General features: G+C 49.0%; 3 protein-coding genes across 7 annotated transcripts; 1 reads left to right on the top strand and 2 right to left on the bottom strand.

Annotated features, from left to right (window-relative positions):
• Positions 1-404: 404 nt before the first annotated feature.
• ZBTB8OS (zinc finger and BTB domain containing 8 opposite strand) lies at positions 405-7,484 on the bottom strand. Of its 2 annotated transcripts, XM_032710184.1 has the most exons (9): positions 7,275-7,484; positions 5,813-5,979; positions 3,987-4,011; positions 3,306-3,427; positions 2,997-3,079; positions 2,438-2,490; positions 2,232-2,268; positions 1,476-1,572; positions 405-588 (listed from the first exon to the last, which is right to left on the bottom strand). In XM_032710184.1, the coding sequence occupies exons 2-8, from the start codon at positions 5,898-5,900 to the stop codon at positions 1,486-1,488; spliced, it is 495 nt and encodes a 164-aa protein (XP_032566075.1). In that variant the 5' UTR covers positions 5,901-5,979; positions 7,275-7,484; the 3' UTR covers positions 405-588; positions 1,476-1,485. The 2 variants fall into 2 exon arrangements, with proteins under 2 accessions (XP_032566075.1, XP_032566074.1); XM_032710183.1 differs by lacking the exon at positions 405-588 and having other exon boundaries at positions 738-1,572.
• Positions 7,485-7,578: 94 nt separating this feature from the next.
• On the top strand, positions 7,579-16,450 carry RBBP4 (RB binding protein 4, chromatin remodeling factor). 4 transcript variants are annotated; one of them, XM_032710160.1, is made up of 12 exons: positions 7,579-7,750; positions 9,094-9,241; positions 10,144-10,289; positions 11,304-11,477; positions 12,134-12,249; positions 12,392-12,552; positions 12,664-12,790; positions 12,899-12,976; positions 14,056-14,132; positions 14,245-14,302; positions 14,400-14,510; positions 15,328-16,450. In XM_032710160.1, the coding sequence occupies exons 1-12, from the start codon at positions 7,735-7,737 to the stop codon at positions 15,391-15,393; spliced, it is 1,278 nt and encodes a 425-aa protein (XP_032566051.1). In that variant the 5' UTR covers positions 7,579-7,734; the 3' UTR covers positions 15,394-16,450. The 4 variants fall into 4 exon arrangements, with proteins under 4 accessions (XP_032566051.1, XP_032566052.1, XP_032566055.1 ...); XM_032710161.1 differs by having other exon boundaries at positions 7,621-7,750; positions 9,097-9,241; XM_032710164.1 differs by lacking the exon at positions 7,579-7,750 and adding an exon at positions 8,483-8,615 and having other exon boundaries at positions 9,097-9,241.
• A 494-nt stretch (positions 16,451-16,944) lies between these two features.
• Positions 16,945-22,654, bottom strand: SYNC (syncoilin, intermediate filament protein). The gene is made up of 4 exons (XM_032710024.1): positions 22,487-22,654; positions 19,804-21,211; positions 18,519-18,643; positions 16,945-17,396 (listed from the first exon to the last, which is right to left on the bottom strand). Exons 1-4 carry the CDS (start codon positions 22,528-22,530, stop codon positions 17,333-17,335), a joined length of 1,641 nt encoding a protein of 546 aa, XP_032565915.1. The 5' UTR covers positions 22,531-22,654; the 3' UTR covers positions 16,945-17,332.
• Between the last annotated feature and the right edge of the window lie 500 nt (positions 22,655-23,154).

The raw sequence follows: 23,154 nt of genomic DNA, 5'->3' as shown, positions 1-23,154 counted from the left end.
TTTGAGGCCTGTTTTACACAAGCACTTAACAAATACTGAAAAAGAAACAGATGAGTAACACTTACTTAGTTCATTCCAAATGTTTTTCTAGCAAGTTCCTGCCAGCACTTGAAAAAGCAGAGCACTTCACTGGTTTGCTGCAGCCAGAGACACACGGGGCATCTCAGCACTGGTCTATAAAGTTAAAATTTAACTCTGTTAATTTTTTTTCCTCGCCTTTTAGAGAGCTGGACAAAAGGAAAGGCTGCCCTCAGCCCCTCACCCACCTCCCCACTGATGCCCTCAGAAAAGAGTCCACTCACCTCAGCAGGGAGCAAAGTACAAGTGTCTGGACTGGCTGCTCAGAAATCACACATAAATCCAGGGATCCTTTCAGTCCCAGTTTTATTTCGGCACGCTTAAAAAATAAGAGGGGTTTTTATCCCTCAGTCTTTACAATATGGAAATAAAACCCAGATCTATTTAAGCTGACTTTGGAAGGGAAGACATTACCTCCAGAGATGAGGCACGTGAAGCATTCACAATAAGAGGTCAGGGCTGTGCTCCCCACATTTAAATAGCAATGGCAGGTAACACCCCTTTGCCAACCTGTGATTTAAAACAAAACACACCTTCCATCATCCTTGATTAATTTTGATTCAGTGAAGCCCATAATCCTTTCACATTAAAGGACTGTCTTCATTGTCTTTTCTAAAGGGTGATCCAAACCATCTGCTTTTATAAAGAGAATTCTTTTCACAAGACACAGCTGGGAGTGAAGCTGCAGAGAGCCTGGGGCACCCCTTTCCAACCTGGTGCAGCTCCTGGCAAAGCTGCCAACTTTTTAGGGGGATCAGAGGTGATGTGAGGATTCCAGGTACACGGTCACATGCTTTAGGATTTCAGGTGGAAGTTTATTTACAGCAATTCAGCACCACCTGCTGGCACGATTTTTGGTTTTAAGTACTTTTAAAGGTGTGGTGGTTTGGTTTTTTTAATTGGTTTAATTTTATTTTTTTTTTAGGTGTCTTTTCAACAGTCAGAATTTTTTCCACATTAAATCTGAGCCACTGCAGCTATTTGGGATTTGTATAAAATGGAGGAGGGATGTCAGCTCAGAATTAGAATAGTGGAATCTGCAAAGGACATCACGTAGATGAACATTATCTCCTGCCACCCTACAAAAAGGCAGCATTTTAGTTAAGACCTTCACTAATTTCTGTATTTCATACATATGTACCAGCCTTAAAAGCTGACTACCAGCATTCCTGGGAGATTTCCAACTCCTACAGATCTCTTCTTCTCAACATCCCCCAAAACCCCAACTAGTTCTTTTTATTCTCTGTCTCACCATCTTCACATGAAAACACTGCCTGACATTCCCTGCAGTTACTCCCTTCAATTTATGATTTTAACTGCCCAATTCCTTGGTTACTTTCACAGGGATTACAGTTTTAGGGGACTTTTGCCAGCCCATAATATCCACTTGGCCACGCTCTTCTTGCTTTAAATATCAATGATGACAAAGACTTCTGGCTTTTCATCCTCACAGATCTGCATTGCTGAGTAAGTGATGGCTTTGACCTCTGTGCCCTGGAAAAGAAACACAAACCCACGGATTTTCTAAGTGATATCCTTTGTCACAGTTCCTAACACACAGTTCTTACCACTTCCCTCAAATGCTATCCAGTTTCATAGTTCTTCTCCCCCAAAAAATTGACTGATAAGAAAAATGCCATACTATTAAAAAAAAAAAGGAGCTCTTCCCTTATTTTATTGCCTCTTAATGCCACAAATTCCTCCTCTTGCCTCTGACAGACCATCCCCACATGCTGTGCTGTGCTAAAACTGACACAGAGCTAAAGAGCTGGCAGGAGATCAGGATTTGCTTCTGGCAGTTCTTGAGGGGGGAAAAAAGAAGAAAGAAGCAAAAACTGACTAAGCCAAAGGCTGTGCCAGTAGTGTGAAACCCAAACCCACGTGCACATTCTGAATAATGGTTGGTTTTCTGTGTTATCAGCATCACAAAACCAAAGCCAACTGTTGAGTTTTGCTAGTGCTGAGGAGAAGTCAGGCTCGGGTCAACAGCTTCAGGAACACATTCACAAAAAAAAAAAAAAAAATCCAGAAGTTTAGTGCATGTGATTCCACCCAGTCATGTTTGTACTTGGATCCCTGGAGGACTCTGATTTAAAAGACACCACACCTCTCACCCCTAAATGGAAAAGGTGGACAGAGGAACCACTGCATACCTGTGGGTGTTTGCCTAAAGAGAACTCTTCTCCCCACCTGTAAAAGCAAAAAGAAGAGAGGCTGGAACTTTGGTAGTGTTTACCAAATGTGATAATTAGTTTCACTGATGAGTATAGAGCAGTGAGATTTTCATTTAAAGCCTCAAAAGTAGCAAAAAAAAAAAAAGAAGTCCACCCTCCACTTTTTAGATGATGGTTTAACTCACCCAATTGATCTTATTTTGAATTGCATTCGGTCGATGTGAAGCACTTTCACCTCCTGCAGAAAAAGGGAGAGGAGAAATATTTCAGTCACATCTCCCACCTTCAGGCAGAAAATGTCAGCAAGCCCCACTTGTAAGGCTCATATTTCACTGTTTAGGTGGAATGTAATGTCAGAGAACCTGACACACACTGTTACTTGGAACACCAAGGCAGCAGAATGTGTAACAGCAGCTAATAATTGGTGTTTGTGGTAACAAAGCTTAAGGATTTCTCAAGTTTTTCTGCCCTGGGAGTTCCAATTCCCCACATGTTGTGCTGAAATAGAGTCAGAGAATTGTGGAGTGGTTTGGGTTGGAAGGGACCTTAAAGCTCATCCAGTCCCACCCCCTGCCATGGGCAGGGACACCTTCCACTATCCCAGGTTGCTCCAAGCCCTGTCCAGCCTGGACTTGCATTTGTCATGTTCCTTTTTTTTCCTAAAACACCACTTCTTCCAGAGCTGGTATTATCAGGGAACAACCTCGTCCTACAGATGGAAAAGGATCAAACCAGGACACTTACCCTGGGTACAAAGAACTCATTAGCACTGAATTTATACAGCCACTCATCCAGGAGGTGGAAGAGGAGAGACAACATGTCGTGTCCTGTGTGGTTGAAGCAGAGATGTCAGTTGTTGCCTCAGCAAGAACATCCAAACATTTTTTAAGAGGATATCCATCAGATGTTCAGCTTATTAGAAGACTCAGATTAGTGATGTTTAATTAGATTTTAATGAACTGCTGTGCTGCCCCATGTAAAGATTCAGATTTTTGGTACCTTTTTCCCCTCAGGTTTCATAACTCCCCCCATGAAAAGTCAACACAGCCTCACCTTCTGCCTCCACCTCTACTGTATCCACGGGTTCCACGGTCTCTGTGTCTGTCATGTAGCCAAACATGGCCATGACACACTGCTCAAATGCCTCTTCCAACGTGTCTCCCCAGGCATGGAGCCTAAAAGGACATGGGACAACTCACTGCACTGGGACAAGGAGAAATAACCCCAAAGCAACGTGCAGGTGAGCAACCAGAACGATGAGAACGGGAGAATTCGTGCAGAGGAGCTGAATGAACAAACAAAAAAACCAAAACTTGCTTTCCAGAAAGAGAAGGGTTTGTGAGAAGAGCTTCTTAGAATATGGAAAATAAGTGTTTTACAGCCACCAAGGAAATTCTTCCTTGATATGGCTAATTGATGTCTGCAAAAGCAAGCTAGGCAGAAGAAATCTGGTTTAAAAGAGGTGAAAATGAGATTTCAAAAGACATTTCCAAATAACACTCCAGAGGCTTGGTCAGAAGCACCACAGGAATATCAGAAAAGGAACTGAACATGACTCTGTGTTCTCCCAAAAGCAGAAGCAAAATTTACCCCCAACACAGGCAGTGAATGACATTTCATAGTTCCACCAGGTGTTACATCTGCAACCAGTCTTTGGCAGTTACTCCAGACTTACAGCAGTGCAAGAAATAATGAGTTTATCACAGTGAGAAATCCCAGCTGCCCAACACTTACTGCACATCTGCTGTGTGATCCAGATCTGAGGGGAAGGAAAAAGAGAAGCCATGATGCCACCACAATTATTTAAAACCCAGGGGTTATATAAAATATAACATCGATATCTGATTCTCTAACAAGAACTTTTTGCACTCATCCTCAGACATGACAAATCTAACTCTGCAGTATATTAGAAAAACTTAGCACAGGGGGAATTTTGGATTATTTTTGCCAAGCATAAAAAACCCCCTTGTTTAATGTGATTGTGTGAGTGCCCTCTGTGTCCAGCTCTGTGTGCAGGGTTTAGCTGTTGTAACCCAACAGGCTTCTACAAGTTAACTGCAATAAAAAGGAAACTTTAACCAGGACTAAAGAGTTTATGCTGAAGTCTGCAGGACTGAAAATTATTCATGCAGAGGATGAGATTTGCAAATATTTCCAGCTCAGTGAGGAAATACACCTGTCCACACCCAAAAACACCCATTAGGCAAAGAGAAGAATTTAAAACAGAGTATGTAGTATAAAACAGAAAGCAAACTTTACTAATAAAGTTTACAATACATGATTACCATGTATCGAGTTTTACATTTATATTCACTCAGAGGAATGAGAGAAATGCAAAATTACCCCAAAATTTTGGCAGAAACAGAACTAATTTGGGATGCAAAATAAATGCCACACTACCATCACTTCAGCTAAAAGATTGTCCTGATGCTGCTCAGAGAGTTCACACACTGTTAATGGATTCTCAACAACAGTCTCTAAAGCAAACAAATTCCAGTGGATGTAAAAAGAAGGATAAAACCTCTCCCAGTTATGGAAACTGTAGTATGTCACAGTATCTCTGCTCTGCTATCAAATAAAGATCTGAACACCTCCTAAAAATATAAATTCTAACAGAGGAATAGGCACAGTCCCTCCAGACAGACATGGAAAACAGACAGGGAATGGTCTCCTGCCTGAAGTTGGCCCTTGGGCTGCCACCTACTCACTTGACATCCCCTTAGAAGCCATTCCAGGGGTGGGGAAAGGAGAGATAATGATCTTTAAGTAGAGCAGGTAGGAGTAAAAACACCACAGAGAAAACCAACACACTCTTGAACATCTCTTCCTGTATGAGAGAGGTAGAAAAATGTCCTGCCTTGCTAAGAAATGGCTTGGAATTCTTGGGTGTGTGTCTGCTGGATTTATGAAGGAACATTTGCAACTACTGAGATCAGGTCTGAGATAAATGTTTGATACAGTTCTTCGGGGGGTTTTTGTTTGTTTTATTAAAAGAATCAGCAAAGGGACACAGGACAACCTTGGCACTTGTGTGACAGCCAGATCTGCCACACACGAGCTTCTAGGGCTGAAGGTTTCAATCTAATCTTTGTCCTAAGAGAAAGCTAGGCTTTTATTTTTCCCTAAAAAAACCACCTCCTATAAGTCATGTCAAGGGATTTTTGGAGGCAATGACACCCAGGGAAAGTTTTCAGGGTGACACTTCAGTAATTTATTTTTACCATGATTTTTTTAGCACCCAAAGCAAGGAAAGCATTTGTCTGTGACAAAGGAAATTGGAGATCTTTCTCTCTGTGTCCTGCTATTTTCTGTGCCCTCGTGATTGCAGTGTCACACACACACTGGATCAGGAAGTCATTATTTTAAATATATACAATTATTTTAAAAAATATGTAAAATATATCTAATAGATAAAATATAGAAACGGATATATAAAAGATATAAAATGTGTGATAAAATTCTAAAATACAAAACTTACAAAATGTATAAATATATAATTATATAAAATATAATAAAACACACAAAATACGTAGAAAATTTGTATTATTGTAAATACTCACATTCGTATTTCTTACAGAGTGGAGGGTATTTGGCCTTGACAGCCTTCTGCTCCTCTGTCAGGTTGTAATCCCTCTCATCTGCTGCCATGGCCGTGGGATCCAACTCTCCCTCACTTCCTGGGGGTGGAAAACATGGCCACGTCCTGGAGTGACTCAACCTGCTGACGCCGTGGAGAACAGGGAGAATTCCTCTCAGTTCAGCCTCTCTGCCCTGAGAGCACCTTGGGAACACTCAGCCACAGGCTCAGCTATTCCAAATGAGTCCTCAACACACAGAATTTCAGTTGTTTCTGTCCCAGATGGGAAGTGGGAGGTGGGAGTTCAATCCCACAGCACTCGCCCCACGAGTGTGTTCGGCCACGGAAGCCAAGGGATAACATTCCTCATGGAAATTGTGGACTTTGGGCTTTCCTGGGCATAATCATGTTTCTCCCTCCTTACTGTGTGTGCTGAGCATTCCATCTATCCACAGATAATAAAATACAGCTGCACAGTGAATTGAACTTTCATATTTCAGGAGACTGCTCCTGAATTTTACAGCTCAGCCCACTGTGCATCACACAGCCACCTGCAACACCACTGCCTCCAAAAAACCCCTAGACATGACTTACAGGGGAAAAAAAGTCTAGTTTTCTCTTAGGACAAGGATTAGATTTAAACCTTCAGCCCCAGAAGCGAATTCTTGGCAAATCTGGCCATCACACAAATGCAGAGGTTCTCCTGAGTTCCTTTTCTTCCAGTTCTTTTTAATTAAAAAAAACCCTGAAAAAACCCAAACAACTGCATCAAACCCCCATTTAAAAGCCTAATTTCTCAGAGTTGACCTTAGCAGGTCCACCAGACTCAAACTGAAGAATCTGATTAACTCCAGGACAATTAATTTTCCTCCCCAGATTTCCAGACATAATAACCACTGTCACTATTTCTTTTTTTTTTTTTTTTTTTGGGGTGCATTTTAAGATTTACCCACAGAGGAGCCCAACACTTCCCCAAACAACGCAAATTAGAGATTTATAGATATCCCATAACATCCAGGCTACTTTTAAACAGGAGCTGGTTCTTATTCCAAAGTTTAGAAGCAAGATACAGCATTTCCAATTTTGATTTTTAGGTGTGTTGCAACGAGAAGCCTGAAACTGAGAAGCCAGGGCTCCTCTGGGGAAATAAACCCAGATATTGATTCGATATTCGATATTTGCTATGCGATTTTAAACCTGTTGGCTGTGGATGGTGAGACCCCACGTTACCCTCAGCAGCCGACCAGAACCAGCAAATATTACGCCTGTAAAGCTCACCGCCGAATTGTGTGGGGGGAAAAGAAGAAATTAATGCCTACAGATAATTACTGGTTATAGATAATTAATGATTATAGATAATTAATAACAAGGCGAGGATACTCGAAGGCGTCAGGGGCAGCCCTATGCGGAGGGAGGGCGGGCCGCGCCTCGGCCCACACACGCACCGGTCGGGTCCAATCCCGCTCCTACACGCTCTGTGGTGACCGGAGGGAACCGCGGTCACGGTTCTTTCCACTCGAGAACCGGGATCGCGAACCGGGAACAAACCCCAAACCCGCCGCCCCCTCAGCGCGGGGGTCGCGGCCCCTTTAAGAGCGCGAGCGGAGGTTGGGGGGGTGGGAAGATGGCGGCTCCCGCTGAGGGCAGGGAGCGCTGCCACGTGACCGCGGCGCGCGCTCGCGTCCCCGCCCCGCCCCCTCCCGCGCCTTCGGCGATTGGCCGCGGCGCGGCGGCGGCGGGCGCTGATTGGGCGGCGTTGGCGCGCGAAGGGGTGCGCGCGGCGCCCGGGGGAGCCGCGCGCAGCGGGGGCAGGAAACAATAGGGACGGAGCCGCGGCCGTGAGGGCTCCGAGCGCCCAGCCCAGCGACCGCCTCGCCCACCTGCGCCTCAGCCCCGCGCCCCGCCATGGCGGACAAGGAAGGTAAAGGCTCCCGTATGGGCGGCGCGGCCTCCGCCGTGAGGCGCGGGGATGTCTCCCCCCCCTCCCTCCGCCTTTCCTCCTCGCGGCGTTAGAGGAGCGGGGGCGGCGCCACCAGGGGGCGCTCGAGCCCCCCCCCCACCGTCATGGCCGCCGCCAACTCCCCGCGGCACCGGCCGGGGGGTTCCACCGGGACCCTCCGTGAGCCCCCAGGAGCGGGGTTGTGAGGCCCCCTTCGGTGGGGTGAGGGGTGCAGGGAAGGGCCGTGCCGTGCGAGGGGTGCGGGCAGGACGTGGTGGTGCAGACAAAGGTGTCACCGGCCGCTGCCGCGCCACGCGGGGGTGCCCCCGTTCCGTGGGGGTGCCCCGGTTCCGTACGGGAGCTCCGGTTCAGCGGGGCCGCCCCCCCCCCCCCTGTTCCTTTGGGATGCCCCTGTTCCGTAGGGGTGTCCCCCGGTTCCACAGTTCCGTGGATAAGCTCCCGTACCACGGGGGCGAACCCCCGTTCCCTGGGGGAGATCCCCGGTACCGTGAGGCTGCTCCCGTTTCGTGGGAGAGCCCCGGTTCCACGGGCCTGCCCCCCGTTCCGTGTGGGTTCCCCCCGTTTCCGTGGGAGTGCTCCCGTTTCCACGGGACATCCCCGGTTCTGTGGGGCCGCTCCGGTTCCGCGGGGGTGTCCCCGTTCCGCGGGTGAGCTCCCCCAGGTCTGCCCGCCCACGTTCTCCTCCTCCCGCGGCGGAGGCTGGTGGCAGATGGGATGAGAAAAATGTGTGAGAACAGCCAGGCAGCAGAAGGAGCCTTGGGAAACTGGATTTTTGGGAACTGCTAGTTCAAGGCTGCGCCCAGACTGGTCTGTTTAACAGCAGTTGGTGGGTGTCCTGCTTTTAAACGTTGTTACACGTCTGGGCTTTGCCTCCGTGGTGCCCTGTGCCCTAAGTTTTAAAATTTTTTTGTGCTGCTTCTGACAACATCATCATCATTGAACCACCACAGGATGGTTTGGGTTGGAAGGGACCTCAAAGCCCATCCAGTCCTATCCCCTGCCATGGGCAGGGCCGCCTTCCACTAGCCCAGGTTGCTCCAAGCCCCATCCAGCCTGGCCTTGGACACTCCCAGGGATGAAATTTGACATAGTTAATATTAATTCCGAGTATATATCCAGAATAAAAGGATTAGCGTGTGCAACAGGGTATTTTTAATTATCTAGTAACTAGTAGAGCATCCAACAGCAAACCAGGGTGTGATGTAGTTGGCTCTGATCCATTGCCTGCTCAGGGTGATGTGTGCCTGTAAATGCATTCATAAAGGCTAATTAATTGTATGTATTTTTTTAAAAACCCACTTCAGCAGCCTTTGATGATGCGGTGGAAGAACGTGTGATCAACGAGGAGTATAAAATATGGAAAAAGAACACCCCCTTCTTGTATGATCTGGTGATGACCCACGCCCTGGAGTGGCCCAGCTTGACTGCTCAGTGGCTTCCTGATGTCACAAGGTAAATTAATCCTTTTGCTTTCTAGTTAAAGCAGAATAGATAGTAAATCCAGGATCACTTTTTGTTAAAGTAAGGCAGTGTGTAATTCCTTTCTGTCTTAATAACCCCCTGCCTTGCCAACAGCAAATTGAGGACACTCAACACCAGAGATAATCAGTACAGACATTTTTAATTTGGGAAAATATCTTGTATTATCGAGATGTTTTCACACATTTGATTTTAATGTTTTTCTTATTCCAGGTTCACCCACCCCTTCAATAAGCAAAAAACTCATCAGAAACAGAGTTAGATATAATCTGAAAAACCACCATTTCGTCCTAAGCTTCCATAACCATGTTCAGAGTTGTACTTGAGCTGCTAAAATCTCTTAAAGGAAGGCAGGGGAGTGGTGGTCTGTTGTGCTGAGAGAGTTTTAGGTTGAGCTCATAAAATCTCAGACTGATTTGGGTTGAAGTGGAAGTTATAGATCATCCAGTCTCACCCCCTGCCATGGGCAGGGACAACTTCCACTAGCTCAGGTTGCTCCAAGCCCTTTCCAGCCTGGCCTTGGACACTTCGAGGGATGGGGCAGCCACAGCTTCTCTGGGCAACCTGTGCCAGGGCCTCCCCACCCTCCCAGGGAAGGATTTCTTCCCAATATCCCATCTAAATCTGCTCCTTTCAGTGTGAAGCCATTCCCCCTTGTCCTGACACTCTGTGCTCTTGTAAAAAGTCCCTCTCCATCTTTCTTGTGGGACATCTTGACCTGTGATAAGTGGTTTCCTCCAGAGGAAGCAGGTTTTCTGTTGGGACAGGAAAACAACCATAAATTTCAAGATCCTTATTCTGTCAGAAACCGCAATAAAAAGTGTTGTAACCAGCCCAGTGGTTGTGACCCCTGCTTTGCTCCTCTCCCCTCGCAGACCTGAAGGCAAAGATTTCAGTATCCACAGGTTAGTCCTGGGCACCCACACCTCAGATGAGCAGAATCACCTGGTCATAGCGAGTGTGCAGCTGCCCAACGACGATGCCCAGTTTGATGCCTCACACTATGACAGTGAGAAAGGAGGTAAGACCCCAAAGGGGTGAGTTTTAACCACATTTTCCTTCCCTTCCCAATAGAAAATTCGCCTTCTCTCAATGTTCAGGCAGCAAGATTCGCTTTTACTTCTCAACTGAACCATTTATTTCTGTGTTACCCCCTTAATGGCCAGATTAACTGACAAATATGCCCCTTCGTGGATAAACACTCTGGTTTTTGAATGTATGTGATGTCTTAAGAATCTAATGATGAAAACAGAAGGTGGGGGCTTATTGCAACAGCATTTTGGTCTGTGGGAAACCTCACCCCTCCCTGTTTCTCATCAGGAATTGACACTGAATTCCATGCAGTGCTGCTTATTGGTGTTTTTACTGTCACTTTTGCACTACATAAACTCTCCCAATGAGAGAGTCACTCGTATAAAAGAATATTCTTATATTCTTTTACAGCCTGATAGCTGTGCCAGCCCCTGTTTTATTGTAGAAATTGGTTTCTATTGTGTTTTATGCAGTGTATCAGGCTTGAATTGGATGTTTCCTGTAACCTTTGTGGGTGTCAGCACTGCCACAAGTTAGACATTTCTCATGTTTACTTGACTGAATCAGTCTTTCCACCTGGTGAAAGTCCTTAAATGATCCAATGTTTACCCTTCTTTTTACAGGAAGTCTGGATTGTGCAATGAGTATTTTGATCTTTGGGCCTCTTAAGAGTTGTTCATGAGCACAGTATTGTCTCATAAATACTTGGTTTCTATTCTATTTTAGTATTTCTCAAAAATACATACTCCGATTTAAAAACAAACCCAAACCCTTCCTTTTGGCCAGAATTGTGCTGTGCAATTTTGTGAAATATTAAGTTACTGTGACTTTTAAGTATAAAGATAAGGGAGTTTTAGCAGGTTGCTTTCCAGACCCAACTGCAACTTGATTTTACTAGAACTTGTCTATTTTGCAGTAAGAAATTGGCAGCACCAGTTGAATCTGAATCCTTGTGTCTTGATCTGAAACTTATTATTCACAACTCCTGAATTCTTATTTCTAGAGTTTGGAGGCTTTGGGTCAGTCAGTGGGAAAATTGAGATTGAAATCAAGATAAACCACGAGGGAGAAGTGAACAGAGCCCGTTACATGCCCCAGAACCCCTGTATCATTGCCACCAAGACTCCATCCAGTGATGTCCTGGTCTTTGATTACACCAAACACCCTTCCAAACCAGGTGGGTGCTGCTTTGTTCTCACATTACCAGCCAGCCCTTCCCAAAGGAAAACTTGATGTGGTGAAAAAGAGCTTAAAAAGTTGCCTGGATTGCCTGTCATTTGGGGGTTTAGGGCAAAGTGGGTGTTTAGTGTAAGGTTATTTTGTATGAAGCTTCCAAATGTATCCATGGAAAGATAAACCTTGTGCTTTTGCTGGTTATTTTGTCGCCTCACTGTGTGTGGTGGTGATTGGGGTGGTAGAAGGTGGGTTTTTTTGGAAGCTGTGATTTATTTAGTGGGGAGCTGAGCTGTTCCCCTTGATATCCTGTCAAGATATTAACCTATAAACTCATCAAGATAGTATAAATAGTTTTGCCACTTGTGAGGAGGATCAGAAGTGCCTTTGTTATTTTAAAAGTGCAGTTACAGATGATGAGGGAAAGAAAAATATCCCACCAGCAGTTTAGGAGGAGTTTTTGGAGCAGTGAGAGATGAGCTGCTCTTCCTCCATCCAGCTGGACCAGGTGACTCAGGCCAAAGCATGGAGAGGTGGCTCCTGGGCTGCTGAAAATGGCACAGCAAAGTTTAGAAAAGCACAGTAAAACTTAAAGCAGATATTCCAGGATGTGCTGGAAGTGATACCAGGCACTGGAGTTCTTGCACTGCCTCGTTACAGATCCTTCTGGAGAGTGTAACCCTGACCTGCGTCTTCGTGGGCACCAAAAGGAGGGTTATGGGCTGTCCTGGAACCCAAACCTCAGTGGGCACTTGCTCAGTGCCTCTGATGATCATGTGAGTACTTTAAATAGAGCTGAAACCTGCACTTTGTGTGCCCTGGGAAGGTCAGGAATGTTCTGGGTTTGAGGGGGAGGAGGAGGTGGAGAGATCATCTGTCTGGAGACGTAATTTTTTTGAATTTCCTGTTGTTTCAAAGACCATCTGCTTGTGGGATATCAGTGCTGTTCCCAAAGAAGGCAAAGTGGTGGATGCAAAGACCATCTTCACGGGCCACACAGCAGTGGTGGAGGATGTATCTTGGCACCTGCTCCATGAATCCCTTTTTGGATCCGTTGCTGACGATCAGAAGCTCATGATGTAAGTGGGGGAACCTCTTCACAACCCAAGTGTTTTCCCATTTGCTGCTTAGTCCCTTGGGGAAAGGGGACAGGAACCTTTGTTTCAATTCCATGTTTTTTTCATTCCCAGCTGGGACACTCGGTCAAACAACACCTCCAAACCCAGTCATTCCGTGGATGCTCACACAGCTGAAGTCAACTGCCTTTCCTTCAACCCTTACAGTGAGTTCATCCTGGCCACAGGATCAGCTGATAAGGTACATCCACCTTGAGCTTGCAACATCCTTGTCCTGTTTCTGATGTGTGAGTGGGGATGTACACGTTGGTTACTTCAACAAAATGTGGTTTTGTGTTTTTTTTCACAGACTGTAGCTCTGTGGGACTTGAGGAACCTAAAACTGAAGCTGCACTCCTTTGAATCACATAAAGATGAAATATTTCAGGTATAACAAAATGTCTTTATCTTTTATGCACAGAGAGTTGGAAAAACAGTCTTTTCTACTCTCTTTTTATTAGAGATACTTTCACTTTAAAACTCATTCTTTTCTCTCCTCTGCTTATCATTTTCTGGGTGATTGTTGTGGGGCTGCAGAGCTCCAGTACAGATAAGAGTGTCCAGAAGGCCAGACTGGGAACAGAGAAATGCTCTGGAGCTTTAACCACAGCAGAGGGATGAAATGGCAGCAGTGCAGGGTCCATTAAATTATTCATGGCAGCAGATTGAAGCAGGAGGCCCCAGTGAAATGGCTGCAGTGTTTCCATCTCCTCAGCCTGCTCCTGGAGGAAGGTTTAACTGCTTCCCGTTAGCAGGATCACCAAAACATCCTCTGACAACAAACAACTGCTAATTTTACTGGTGTAAATATAGAATGTTCACATCATGGGTGGCACGTGCTTAGCAGATACAATATTTCCATCTCCAGCTCCTGCCTTAATCAGAGGGGAAAATATGCAGAGATTTCTTTTTGGTGGGAGGATTATTAGTTCAGACCGTGGTTATGTCTAAATAAAACTACACACGGAATCCTGAAGTGCAGAATTCTGAGTTCTTTCCTAATCCTGTGATCCTATTAGGTGGTGTGTTTTTGGAGAGCTTTATCTCCAGCAGGAGTGGTAAATGTGAGCTTTTGGGCAGCTAAGCTCAACTTACAGTGATTTGTTTTCGTGTGAGAACTGCACCTACTGCTGAAGGAATCCCTGGGTTTGCCTTGTGCAATAATCCTTCCTGAGATAAGGAGCAGCCAATACCCTTGGGAGCTGTTTGCACTTGGGGACACGTGGGCTTTGTTAGAGGAAAGGTTCCAGGTGGCACCTTTTTGGTGCTGAAAGGCCTTTTTGGTGTGTGGATGTTCACAAACTGCCTCCTGTGCTCAGGGTTCTCAGTTGGGGGTATTTTTATTCCGGGTTATTGTCAGTTTGAATTCTCACAGAGCTTTCAGGACACACAGTGAAGTGGTGTTTGTTGTCAGTGTCACGTTACAGCTTCTTAAAACTTAATTTCCAAATTCATCCCTGTCTGTAGGTTCAGTGGTCTCCCCATAATGAAACCATACTGGCCTCCAGTGGCACGGACCGCAGGCTAAACGTCTGGGACTTGAGGTAAATCCCAAATTACTCACATTGTCCCCACAAAATGTTGTTCATTAATTGCATCACACCTTAAAAAACAAACCAACCCCCACCTTTTCTTTTTTTCTCCTTTTTTTTTCAGTAAAATTGGAGAAGAGCAATCCCCTGAAGATGCTGAGGATGGGCCCCCAGAGCTGTTGGTGAGTCTTTTCAATCTCATTAAATTACTTTGACCAGTTGCTCCCTTGTACAAGGGTAGATTTGTAACCACTCCCCTTTTTGTTTCCCCAACCCTAGTTTATTCATGGTGGTCATACTGCAAAGATATCTGATTTCTCCTGGAATCCCAACGAGCCCTGGGTCATTTGTTCTGTATCAGAAGATAATATCATGCAAGTCTGGCAAATGGTGAGTTGCTTGGGAGAGTGCAGGAAGTGGCAGGTGAGAGGTGGTGTTGAAATGCCTGGATTTCAGCATTCCTGCTTTTATTTGCAGCTCTCAGAGTTGCTCGTTTTGTAGCATTGCTGAAATCTCAAAGGGACAGTGAAACCCCCTTTAGCTTTGGTCAGAACAATGGTTTCCAAATACTCAGAAGCTGTTTTGAATTTAAAAAAAAAAAAAAATAAGGAAGTGCTGGTGCAGAAGAAAATTTTTCCCTTCTATGCTTGAAGGAAAACACTGTGTGAGAACCAACAGTGAAACTAAGGTTTCTGTTAGTTACTGTCCTGAGGAATAAAATCTTTGTAAATGATACAAATGCCCTCCTGAGGATGGAGAATGGGAATGGTTTGCTGCCCCTGCATTCCCAGCTGTTGAAGGTTTTGGAAAACAATCTTGACCTTTGAGAAGACCATAATCCTTTTTTTTTATTTATTTACCTGTAGATTTTGTTCTTGGCAGCTTTCCATGTGGTTCTTTTGGAAGGTGCAGCTAAGTAGAGGATCTACTAAATACATACAAAACAGTGTTGACTGAAGTAAGCCTTGCAGTGGCCTCTGCTTTAACAAGGCAGATTCCTAAGCTAAAACAATTTAGAGGAAACTTGGGAAATGTTTTGAAGATGTGGCTCTTATGGAAAAGGTCATTTGTGTTGCTGCTTTGATGTTAAATGATCTTGGGTGATCCGTATCTGCAGATTAAAAGCTGCCAGAGCTTTTTGAGGGGGTGGAATCCTGTCCAGAGCAGTGGGAAGTGCTTCCTCAATCCCTCCCTCCCTGTCTTGCAGGCTGAGAACATCTATAACGATGAAGATCCCGAAGGAAGCGTGGATCCAGAAGGTCAAGGATCCTAGATGACAACCTTTTCTTCTTTTTAGTCTTTTTTTTTTTTCCTTCTCTTCCCTCTCAGCCCTGAATATTGACTTAACACTGGTTTTGAGACACACGTAGGCTTTGTGTTCAGCCATCCACCTGTAGATCCCATCACAGGCTTTTTCACCCAGACAGCGAGTACCCACCCCCAAAAAAAGGGCTCAGCCCCCTCAGCCAGGTCTGTGCTGTAGCCCCTCGATCAGAATTCCTGCAGCAACCTCTTGTGTCAGGCTGGCTGTCCCCTTTTAGCTGCCTTTCATCACACAGCAAGCTTGGGTTTGGTTTCTTTCCTTGCTCCAACCACGGGCTTTTTCCTAATTTAAACAAAAGTTGAATTGGCAGAGCTGCCCAGTGGGCTTGAGCCAATAGGGATGATACAAGTGTTAATCCACTGGCAGCTCAGAAATGGTGTGGAAGGTCCTGGCCTCCTCAGTGCAACTCAGAGGCCTTGGAATTCCTTTAGTTATCTTGTGGATTTTTCTGCCTTTGCAGATGCAAAACACACTTGCAAGTTCTGACTTGAAGTGAAATTTCTCTGGGTTTTTTTTCTTTCTTTTTTTTTTTGTCTCTCCTGGCAATTCTGGGCTTTCCATTCCTTCCTCCCTCTCCCTTTTCTCCCACCTGCTGGGCCACAGCCCTTTGGATTCTTTAGCTATTCCTGCGGAGCATCCTTCACCCCCTCCCCATGTTTTTTTGGTTTTTTGTTTTTTTGCTCTATTGTGTGTTTCTCGAGCTGTGTTTTTTCACATGATGTTTCTTTCCTTTCTGTGAAATGGTTTTTAAGACTTGGGACCCCCAAGTTGTAAAAGGTGTACGTTTGTGCCAGCGGACACGGTGCCCTGAGCAGCGTTGGCAGCTGGTGTGGAGCAGATTAAACGTGGATGAACTACTTTTTTTAGGAGTTAGTCCTTGACCACTGGTTCCTGCACGTCTTCCACTCGGGTGTCCCGTGCCACCAGCAGCCTGTTACTCTCCATCTCCTCATGACTAATTGCGTGTAAGTCCTTCAGTTGGAATAAAGGTTTTCTACGTAAACGCCGTGGAGTTTTGGGGAGTTCTGTGCTCTTTTCTTCCTGCTCTGTCAGGGTAAGGTTGACCTGTTCAGGGAACAGGGATAGGAAGGGTGTGGTCTCCACCTCTGTGTGTCCCATGAGACTGGGTGCTGGGGTAGATTTTTTTGCTGTTTTCTTTGTGGAATGAGTCAATGAGCACTTAAAATCCCCAAGCAGCCACAAAAGCCCTGAGCTGTTCCTTCCCCCTCAAGCCTGTCTGCCTTCTGGCTCTGCCTTCAGCCCTTGCCACAGAGCTGTTTTTGTTAATCTGCAGCATGAATAGTCTGGTACAAACACCCAGGTTGGACACACAGACGGGATTTGGAGGCGCAGCTTTGGGAATGAAAAGGCTCCTTAAACCCTGACCTTTATTTTCAGTGTGAGACTCGATATAAAGTGAAAACCTCTTACCCACCACCTCCTTTCTGTGGGGCACATCCCAGTACAGCAGAGACCCTTGAAATACAAAAGAAAATCCTGTTCAAAGAATAAAGCTTCTCTTGCATGTAAACTTTTGAAAGTCAACACCCCCCCAGAACTTTCAGTGCAGGTTTAAACAATCCATCTATGGGACAAGGCAAGATACGTTTTCCCAAACACAGCAGAACATAAATCTGTTATTCCTCATCCATGTCCATCGTTCAGTGCAAGGATTGTTTGCTCTGCTCCTCTGTGGAAAAGCAGTTTTACTACATCAGCAGCAGCAGCAGCAGCAGCACCTGGAGAAACACACCCAGGGAAAGGACTGTCTGGTATTCCTGACTCCAGGCAGCAGCTGTGCTTCAGGCAGGATAAAGCAGCATGAGGAGACATCCCTTGTAGATCCTCTGTCCATTGTTTTTGCTACAAAGAGGAAAATTCCACAGTTCTAACAGTCCTGGTCTGCCTTTTCCTCCGATTTGCAAAGGTGTCCATAGATTTCCAGGCAGCTCCTGTAAGGGGAGAAAGGAAACTTAGGCTATGGAATATTTACATAAATACTCTGGCTGAAGGAAAAAAGGGAAGGGGGGGTGCTATTTCTGGAAAGCATTCTTTTCACAGTATGGAAGAAAAGGAATTGGGAAGCACTTCAGGAGGCTCGGTGAGTGCGTGGGTTTTGGGGGGGTGTGGGCCTGGCCCAGCCCTTCCAGAGCCCTTTGGCAAACAGGATTTGACAGACGGGAATGTCATTTCTGGTGTGAGCTACAGGAAGAGGCAGCTCAGAGCTGCACTTAACTCTGAGCTCCCTGGAGCGAATGTGAGACCTCATTAAAGGTGTCCTGACACCGGAGAAGCCTCGGGTGCTGTCGCTTCCAGGAAGGGCAGTTTGTAGATTCCAGGAGTTAAAAGAGAGTCCACGGGATTAAATGTTGGTCTGTGATTTAGGAGAACCCCACACGGCAGACACAGGGTGGTGTTGGGATCTGAATACATCTGGTGAGAACACAGGCTAGAGATCTCTTCCCCGTGCTTGCCGTGCCGAAGTCTTACCTGGATAAAAGCTATTTGGGGCAGGGAATATCCTGTGAGGAGGTTTGGATGGAGAAGGGGAAAAAGGAATGCTAAAGGAGCAATGAGGCTATGGAAAATGGTTTAGAGTGTGCACAGCTGGGACTGGAGTAACACAGAACAGCTCCAGGCTTGGTGAGTAAAACAGTCCACAAACTCCAGGATGTTTTCTGCAGCTTTGGAAAATCCCAGCCATAGAGTTTTATGAGCAGAACACAGTTCTCTCCCGTTGGAGAGCATCCACAACACCTTCCCAAACCTAAACCTCAGCTCCTTTCCACATATTCCTGAGGAAACCACCACTTAAGTTGCCACACCTGCTTCTTGGGAAGCAAATCCACTCCTCTGCAGGAATTTCCAGCAAATCCCTATTTGCTGTTTGGCAAAGGGGCTGGAATTCCTGCTGTGCTGCCCCACCAGGCCCCTGGGTCACACACCAGCCGTGTCCCCAGGAACCAGGAGCAGAAGCCCGTGGTGTCCCACAGCTGTGTGACCCCAGACTCTTCCCCACCATCCTCCTCCTCTTCCCAACCCCTCTGCCCCGCAGGGATGAGACACAAACGCACTTGTAGATGGAGAGCTCCCTGTGGAGGCTCGTCCTCAGCTCCTCCAGCTCCTGGTTCTTGCGCTGCTGGAGCTGGACCCCGTTCTTCAGCTCCTTCAGCCTGTCTTCCAGCTCCTCAACCTGCTCCTGGGGGGGGAAAAGAAAAGAATGGATTAGCTGGAGGAGGAAGATGCACAGCCAGGCTGACACTGCCCGACTACCCTCTTTAAAAACCTCTGCAAGAAAAGCTTTGTTTGGTTACAAAGGTGGGAATTTGGGATGTGTTTTGTCCTTAGGCTTCTCCCAGCTGCTTCGTTTTGTCCCCTAAACTACTCAGTGTGTGTTTTGAGAAGCTGCCAGAACTCTAAAAACCCATGAGTCAGAAGGAGATAAATGAGGAATTTGGGAAAAGGAAAACGTGGAGGCACACCAGGGATGCTCCAAAGTCCTGTCCTCCAAGGGACAGTGGTCCCTGAAATCCAAGGCAAGCCTTGTCAGGGGTGCTGGTGGCCTGGTCCCCATTCCAGCAGGGAGGAGCTGCAATGGAAGGGGAACATCAGTTCCAGAAAGTGCTCGGAGCCAGGCTGGGAGGAGGCAGCGCCTGCGAGCCGAGAACAGAGAGTGTTGAAAGGGGGGAGATTAATTGTGGAGCCTCTTTGCCAAATGTGCTCTTGCAGATATTGAATTGCCTTGTCCCTCAGACCAAAGTGCCGGGGGGAAAAGGCCTGGCCCAGCCAGAAATAACCCTCCCAGGAGGCAGCCCAGCCCATGGGCTGTGGGCATGGGAGATGGGACCCTTCCCGGCAGTGGGAAAGGCAGAATCTGCCCCGGCAGGACTGGGTTTTAAAGAAAAGCCACACTTATTTAAAACTGGCTTTTCCAAGTGCCTTGGCCCAGCCCTGTGTGGGAAACGTGTGGTGCCTGTGCTCAGCAGCTTTGGGAAGGAACCCTCCAAACCCTTCACCTCATCCCTGCTCGCTGGGGCCATTTCCAAGGGGCAGGCCAAAACCAAGGGAGAATATATTCAGGAGAAACCTATTTTCCAAGCTGGTTAAAGCCCTAGAACTTCCCCACCACGTCCCTGGGTTTGCCTTATGCCCAGGGGCTGCTGCTTCGTGCCAGCCCGGTGGGGGATAACTTTGATTCCAACCAGCAGGAGATATTCCACATCCTCCCCCTCCTCTTGTACCCCACTCCTCCCTTTGGCCCTGCGTGCAAGACCTGCAGCACCCACATTTCCCTGGCTGCAAAGAACCACCCCTGCTCTGCCAGAGGAAGGTTGTGGGGTGCCCGGGGGGGGCACGTACCCGGTACTGCCCGACCTCCTCGTCCCGCTTCTGCTTGACGAGGACGATCTGCTCCTCCAGGCTGCGGTTCTGCAGCCTCAGCCGGCTGACCTCGCCCTGCAGGGGCCTCAGGGCCTCCTTCATGCCCTGGATCTCCCCCTGCATCTCCTGCAGCGCCCTGGCCCCGGCCTCGCGCCGCTCCAGCAGCCACAGCAGCTGGGGCTCGTAGTGCTCCTCCAGCCCCCGCCGGCTCTGCGCCACGAAGCTCTCGAACTCCGCGGACAGCCGGCGGCTCTCCTGCAGGTACAGGTTGTCCTGCCGGCACGGCGGGGCCTCCAGGCGCTGCCTCAGAGCCTCCTTCTCCTTCTCGCAGGTCTCCTTCAGCTGGGACAGCTCCCCCGAGAGCTGCCCGGCCTGGGTCTCCAGCTCGCCCTGGTAGGCGGCGTGCTGGGACAGGTCGTGCCGCCGGCTCTCCAGCTGGTACTGGCAGGCCACGCACTCCTTGGTCACCCTGAACAGCTTCTGCTTGATCTGCCGGATCTCATCCCTCAGGTTGTCCCTCTCCAGCTCCACCTTGGCCAGCAGCCTGCAGGCTGCCTGGATCTCCTCGTGGGCATGGCGGATCTCCTGCAGCGCCGGCTCCCGGAGCTGGGCCAGCTCCGAGATCAGGCTGTCTCTTTCCTTCTCCAGCTGCTCCACGATTTCAATGCACTCTTGGAAGTAGTTCCCCAGCTCTTCCAGGGTCAGGCACTGATGTTCCGTGGCGTCTGCGTCCAGAGGGCCTCCTGCTCCCTCTGCATCCATGTCCAGTGGAACCTCAGCCCTGTCTGTGTCTGCATCGTCTGGGATCCCTGCCCTGTCTGTGTCCATGTCCAGTGGGATTGCTGCTCCATCTGCATCCTCATCCAGTGGGATCCCTGCCCCACCCGCATTCAAGTCCTGTGGACTCCCTGCTGCATCCACATCCACTGGGATCCCCGTCCCACCTGCATCCACATCCAGTGGAATCTCTACTCCATCTGCATCCATGTCCAGTGGGATTCCTGTCCCACCTGCATCCGTGTCCAGCGGGATTGCTGCCCCATCCACATCCAGTGGAACCCCTACTCCTTCCGCATCCATGTCCAGCGGGACTCCTGCCACGTCCACATCCAGCGGGATCCCAGCCCCGGCTGCATCCTCATCCAGCTGGGTCCCTGGCATGTTTAGCTCCAAGGAAGTGTCCCTGCTGGTGGCCTGCAGCTCCTGGCTGGAGTCTGGGCTGCCCCTGAGCGGGGATGTCACCCCCACACCCCCTGATGGGTCTAACGGGCTGTGTGGATGATCCACGTGTGGAGCAGCGCCTGCAGCCGCTCCCTGAGGGGCTGAGGATGCTCCAGCTTCATCCAGCTGCAGCTCTGGAGGGGGCTCAGCCTGTGCCATCATGTCCCTGGAAGAGAGAGGAGATGTGAACCAGAGCAATGAGTGTAACAGGTCTCAGCCCTTCCTCCCACCCTGTGAGACCCCCAGAGCAGGCCAAGACCATCCCGTGTCACCCACAGGCTGGACGGGCTGTGCTCAGCATTCCAGTGACAACTTGGACCCAAACTGTCCAGAACAAGGGAAGAAATCCCTCTTAAAGGGACCGAATGCCACGGAGGGATGCAAACCCAGCCCCCAAACCCAAGAGCTGCTCCGGTGCCAACGGGAACAGCCACCGTGTCCCGGCCAACCTCCCCGGCAGCACCGGCGCGACCGGTGTGAGCACTCCCTTTAAAACTTCCCGGGATTTTAACGATGTGGCATAACCTCACGGCACGGGAATGTGCTGCTGGAGCCCAGGCAGGCTCCCGGCTGGCTGAGGTGGAGCAAACCCCGCACGCACAGCTCCGGGTGAGCGGCAGCGCCTGCAGCAGGAGCCGCTTTGCAGAGTCATCCGATCCCGGCATTGTCCCCAGACACGGTACCCGCAGCTGCCACCGCTAAATCCTCGGTCTCACGTTCACCCGGGCGTTATTTGGGGTAGGATGGAGAAAGCAACCCCCGGGTACGAGCAGGGGCTTTTCCTGCTGCTCCCGGGAGCCGGGGCCGGTGGGTTCGGCGGGAGGATGCTCTCACCTCTCGGCCACGCCGCTGAGCTCATGTCTAGTCATTCCCTAAGGAATGAGCACAGGCTGGCACTCGCGGGCAGCCCTCGGCTCGGAGCAACGGCTTTAAGGAAAGATCTGATTTTCACCGATACTTTCTCTCCTAATAAGGCAGTTTTCGGCACCGATGACACATCGCAGCCTCGGACTCAACGGCCGCCGGCTGGAGAGGGGGCAGCGCCCGGAAAGGTGGGGAAAGGGCTCCTCTGCTTCGTTTTTCCTTGCCCTCCTCTGTGCCAGCCCTTATTTTTCAAAGTTCTCGGCTCTGCTTTGAGTGGGCAGGGCGGGAGGGGAGGACACAGCCCTGCCTTCCCGGCGGGGCGTGGGGGCTCGCTTCCACCCGCCACCCCTCATCCCAGGGCACCCCAGAACTCCTGGGTACCCCAGAGGGACCACCCTGGAAACTCCTGGGGGTCTAGGAATGCTGAACCTTAGATCCCCCCACCCCACCCCTGCACCCAAGGCTTTGGCAGCCCCCTCGCCCGCCCCACGCCCCCAACCTCACCCTGGACCCCGCACCCACGGGACCCTCCGAGGGGCATCAGCCCCTTCCCCGCCCAGCCCGGGTGGGCTCTTACCTTCCTCCCCTGGAGCCCAGCACCTCCGGCTCTGCACTGCACATGGGCTTAGCATGGGGCGGGAGGGGGTTATTAATAAACAGGGCTGGAAATCAGACTCCCCGGAGCAGCCGCTTCGCCCGGCCACCGCCTGCAGTGCCAGCTGCGGGCGCTGCCTTCCTCCGCCCCGGGGAGGAGGAGGAGGAAGAGGAGGAGGAGGAGGGCGGGGAAGGCCAGGCTGTCTGCATCCCTGGCAGAGGCAGCCGCAGGGACTGGCTGCAGCCAGCCCCCATCCCTAGGGAGCAGTCCCCGCAGCCCCCCACCCGCTCCGGCTGTTCCCACCCGTGATTTATGGTGGAGGTTTGTTCTGTGCAGCCTCGAAGCCCCCCCTTCCCGCGGCCCTTTCCTGGGATCTGCAGGTCCCCATCCCGCCGGGGTCCTGGGCAGGATGGGGGTGGGCTGGGATGGGGATAGTGGGGTGCCCGGGAGGGGTCCCCTGGGGCTGTGGAGGTTCATCTTTGATGGAAGGGGAAGTGCCAGAGGATGCAAATGCCAGGGCCTCATTCTGTACACGGGTGAGGGAGGGTGCTGGGAGCACGGTGTTACAATCCCCTCAGTATTGATTATCAGTGTCTTAAACACCAGTATCTCAGGATTCTTTAGATGCCTCAGGTTGGCCCTGCAAACAC

The sequence above is a fragment of the Chiroxiphia lanceolata genome, chromosome 24 (assembly GCF_009829145.1).
Source record: "Chiroxiphia lanceolata isolate bChiLan1 chromosome 24, bChiLan1.pri, whole genome shotgun sequence".
In the NCBI taxonomy this organism is placed as follows: domain Eukaryota; kingdom Metazoa; phylum Chordata; class Aves; order Passeriformes; family Pipridae; genus Chiroxiphia; species Chiroxiphia lanceolata.
This window is presented reverse-complemented; position numbering and strand designations above follow the sequence as displayed.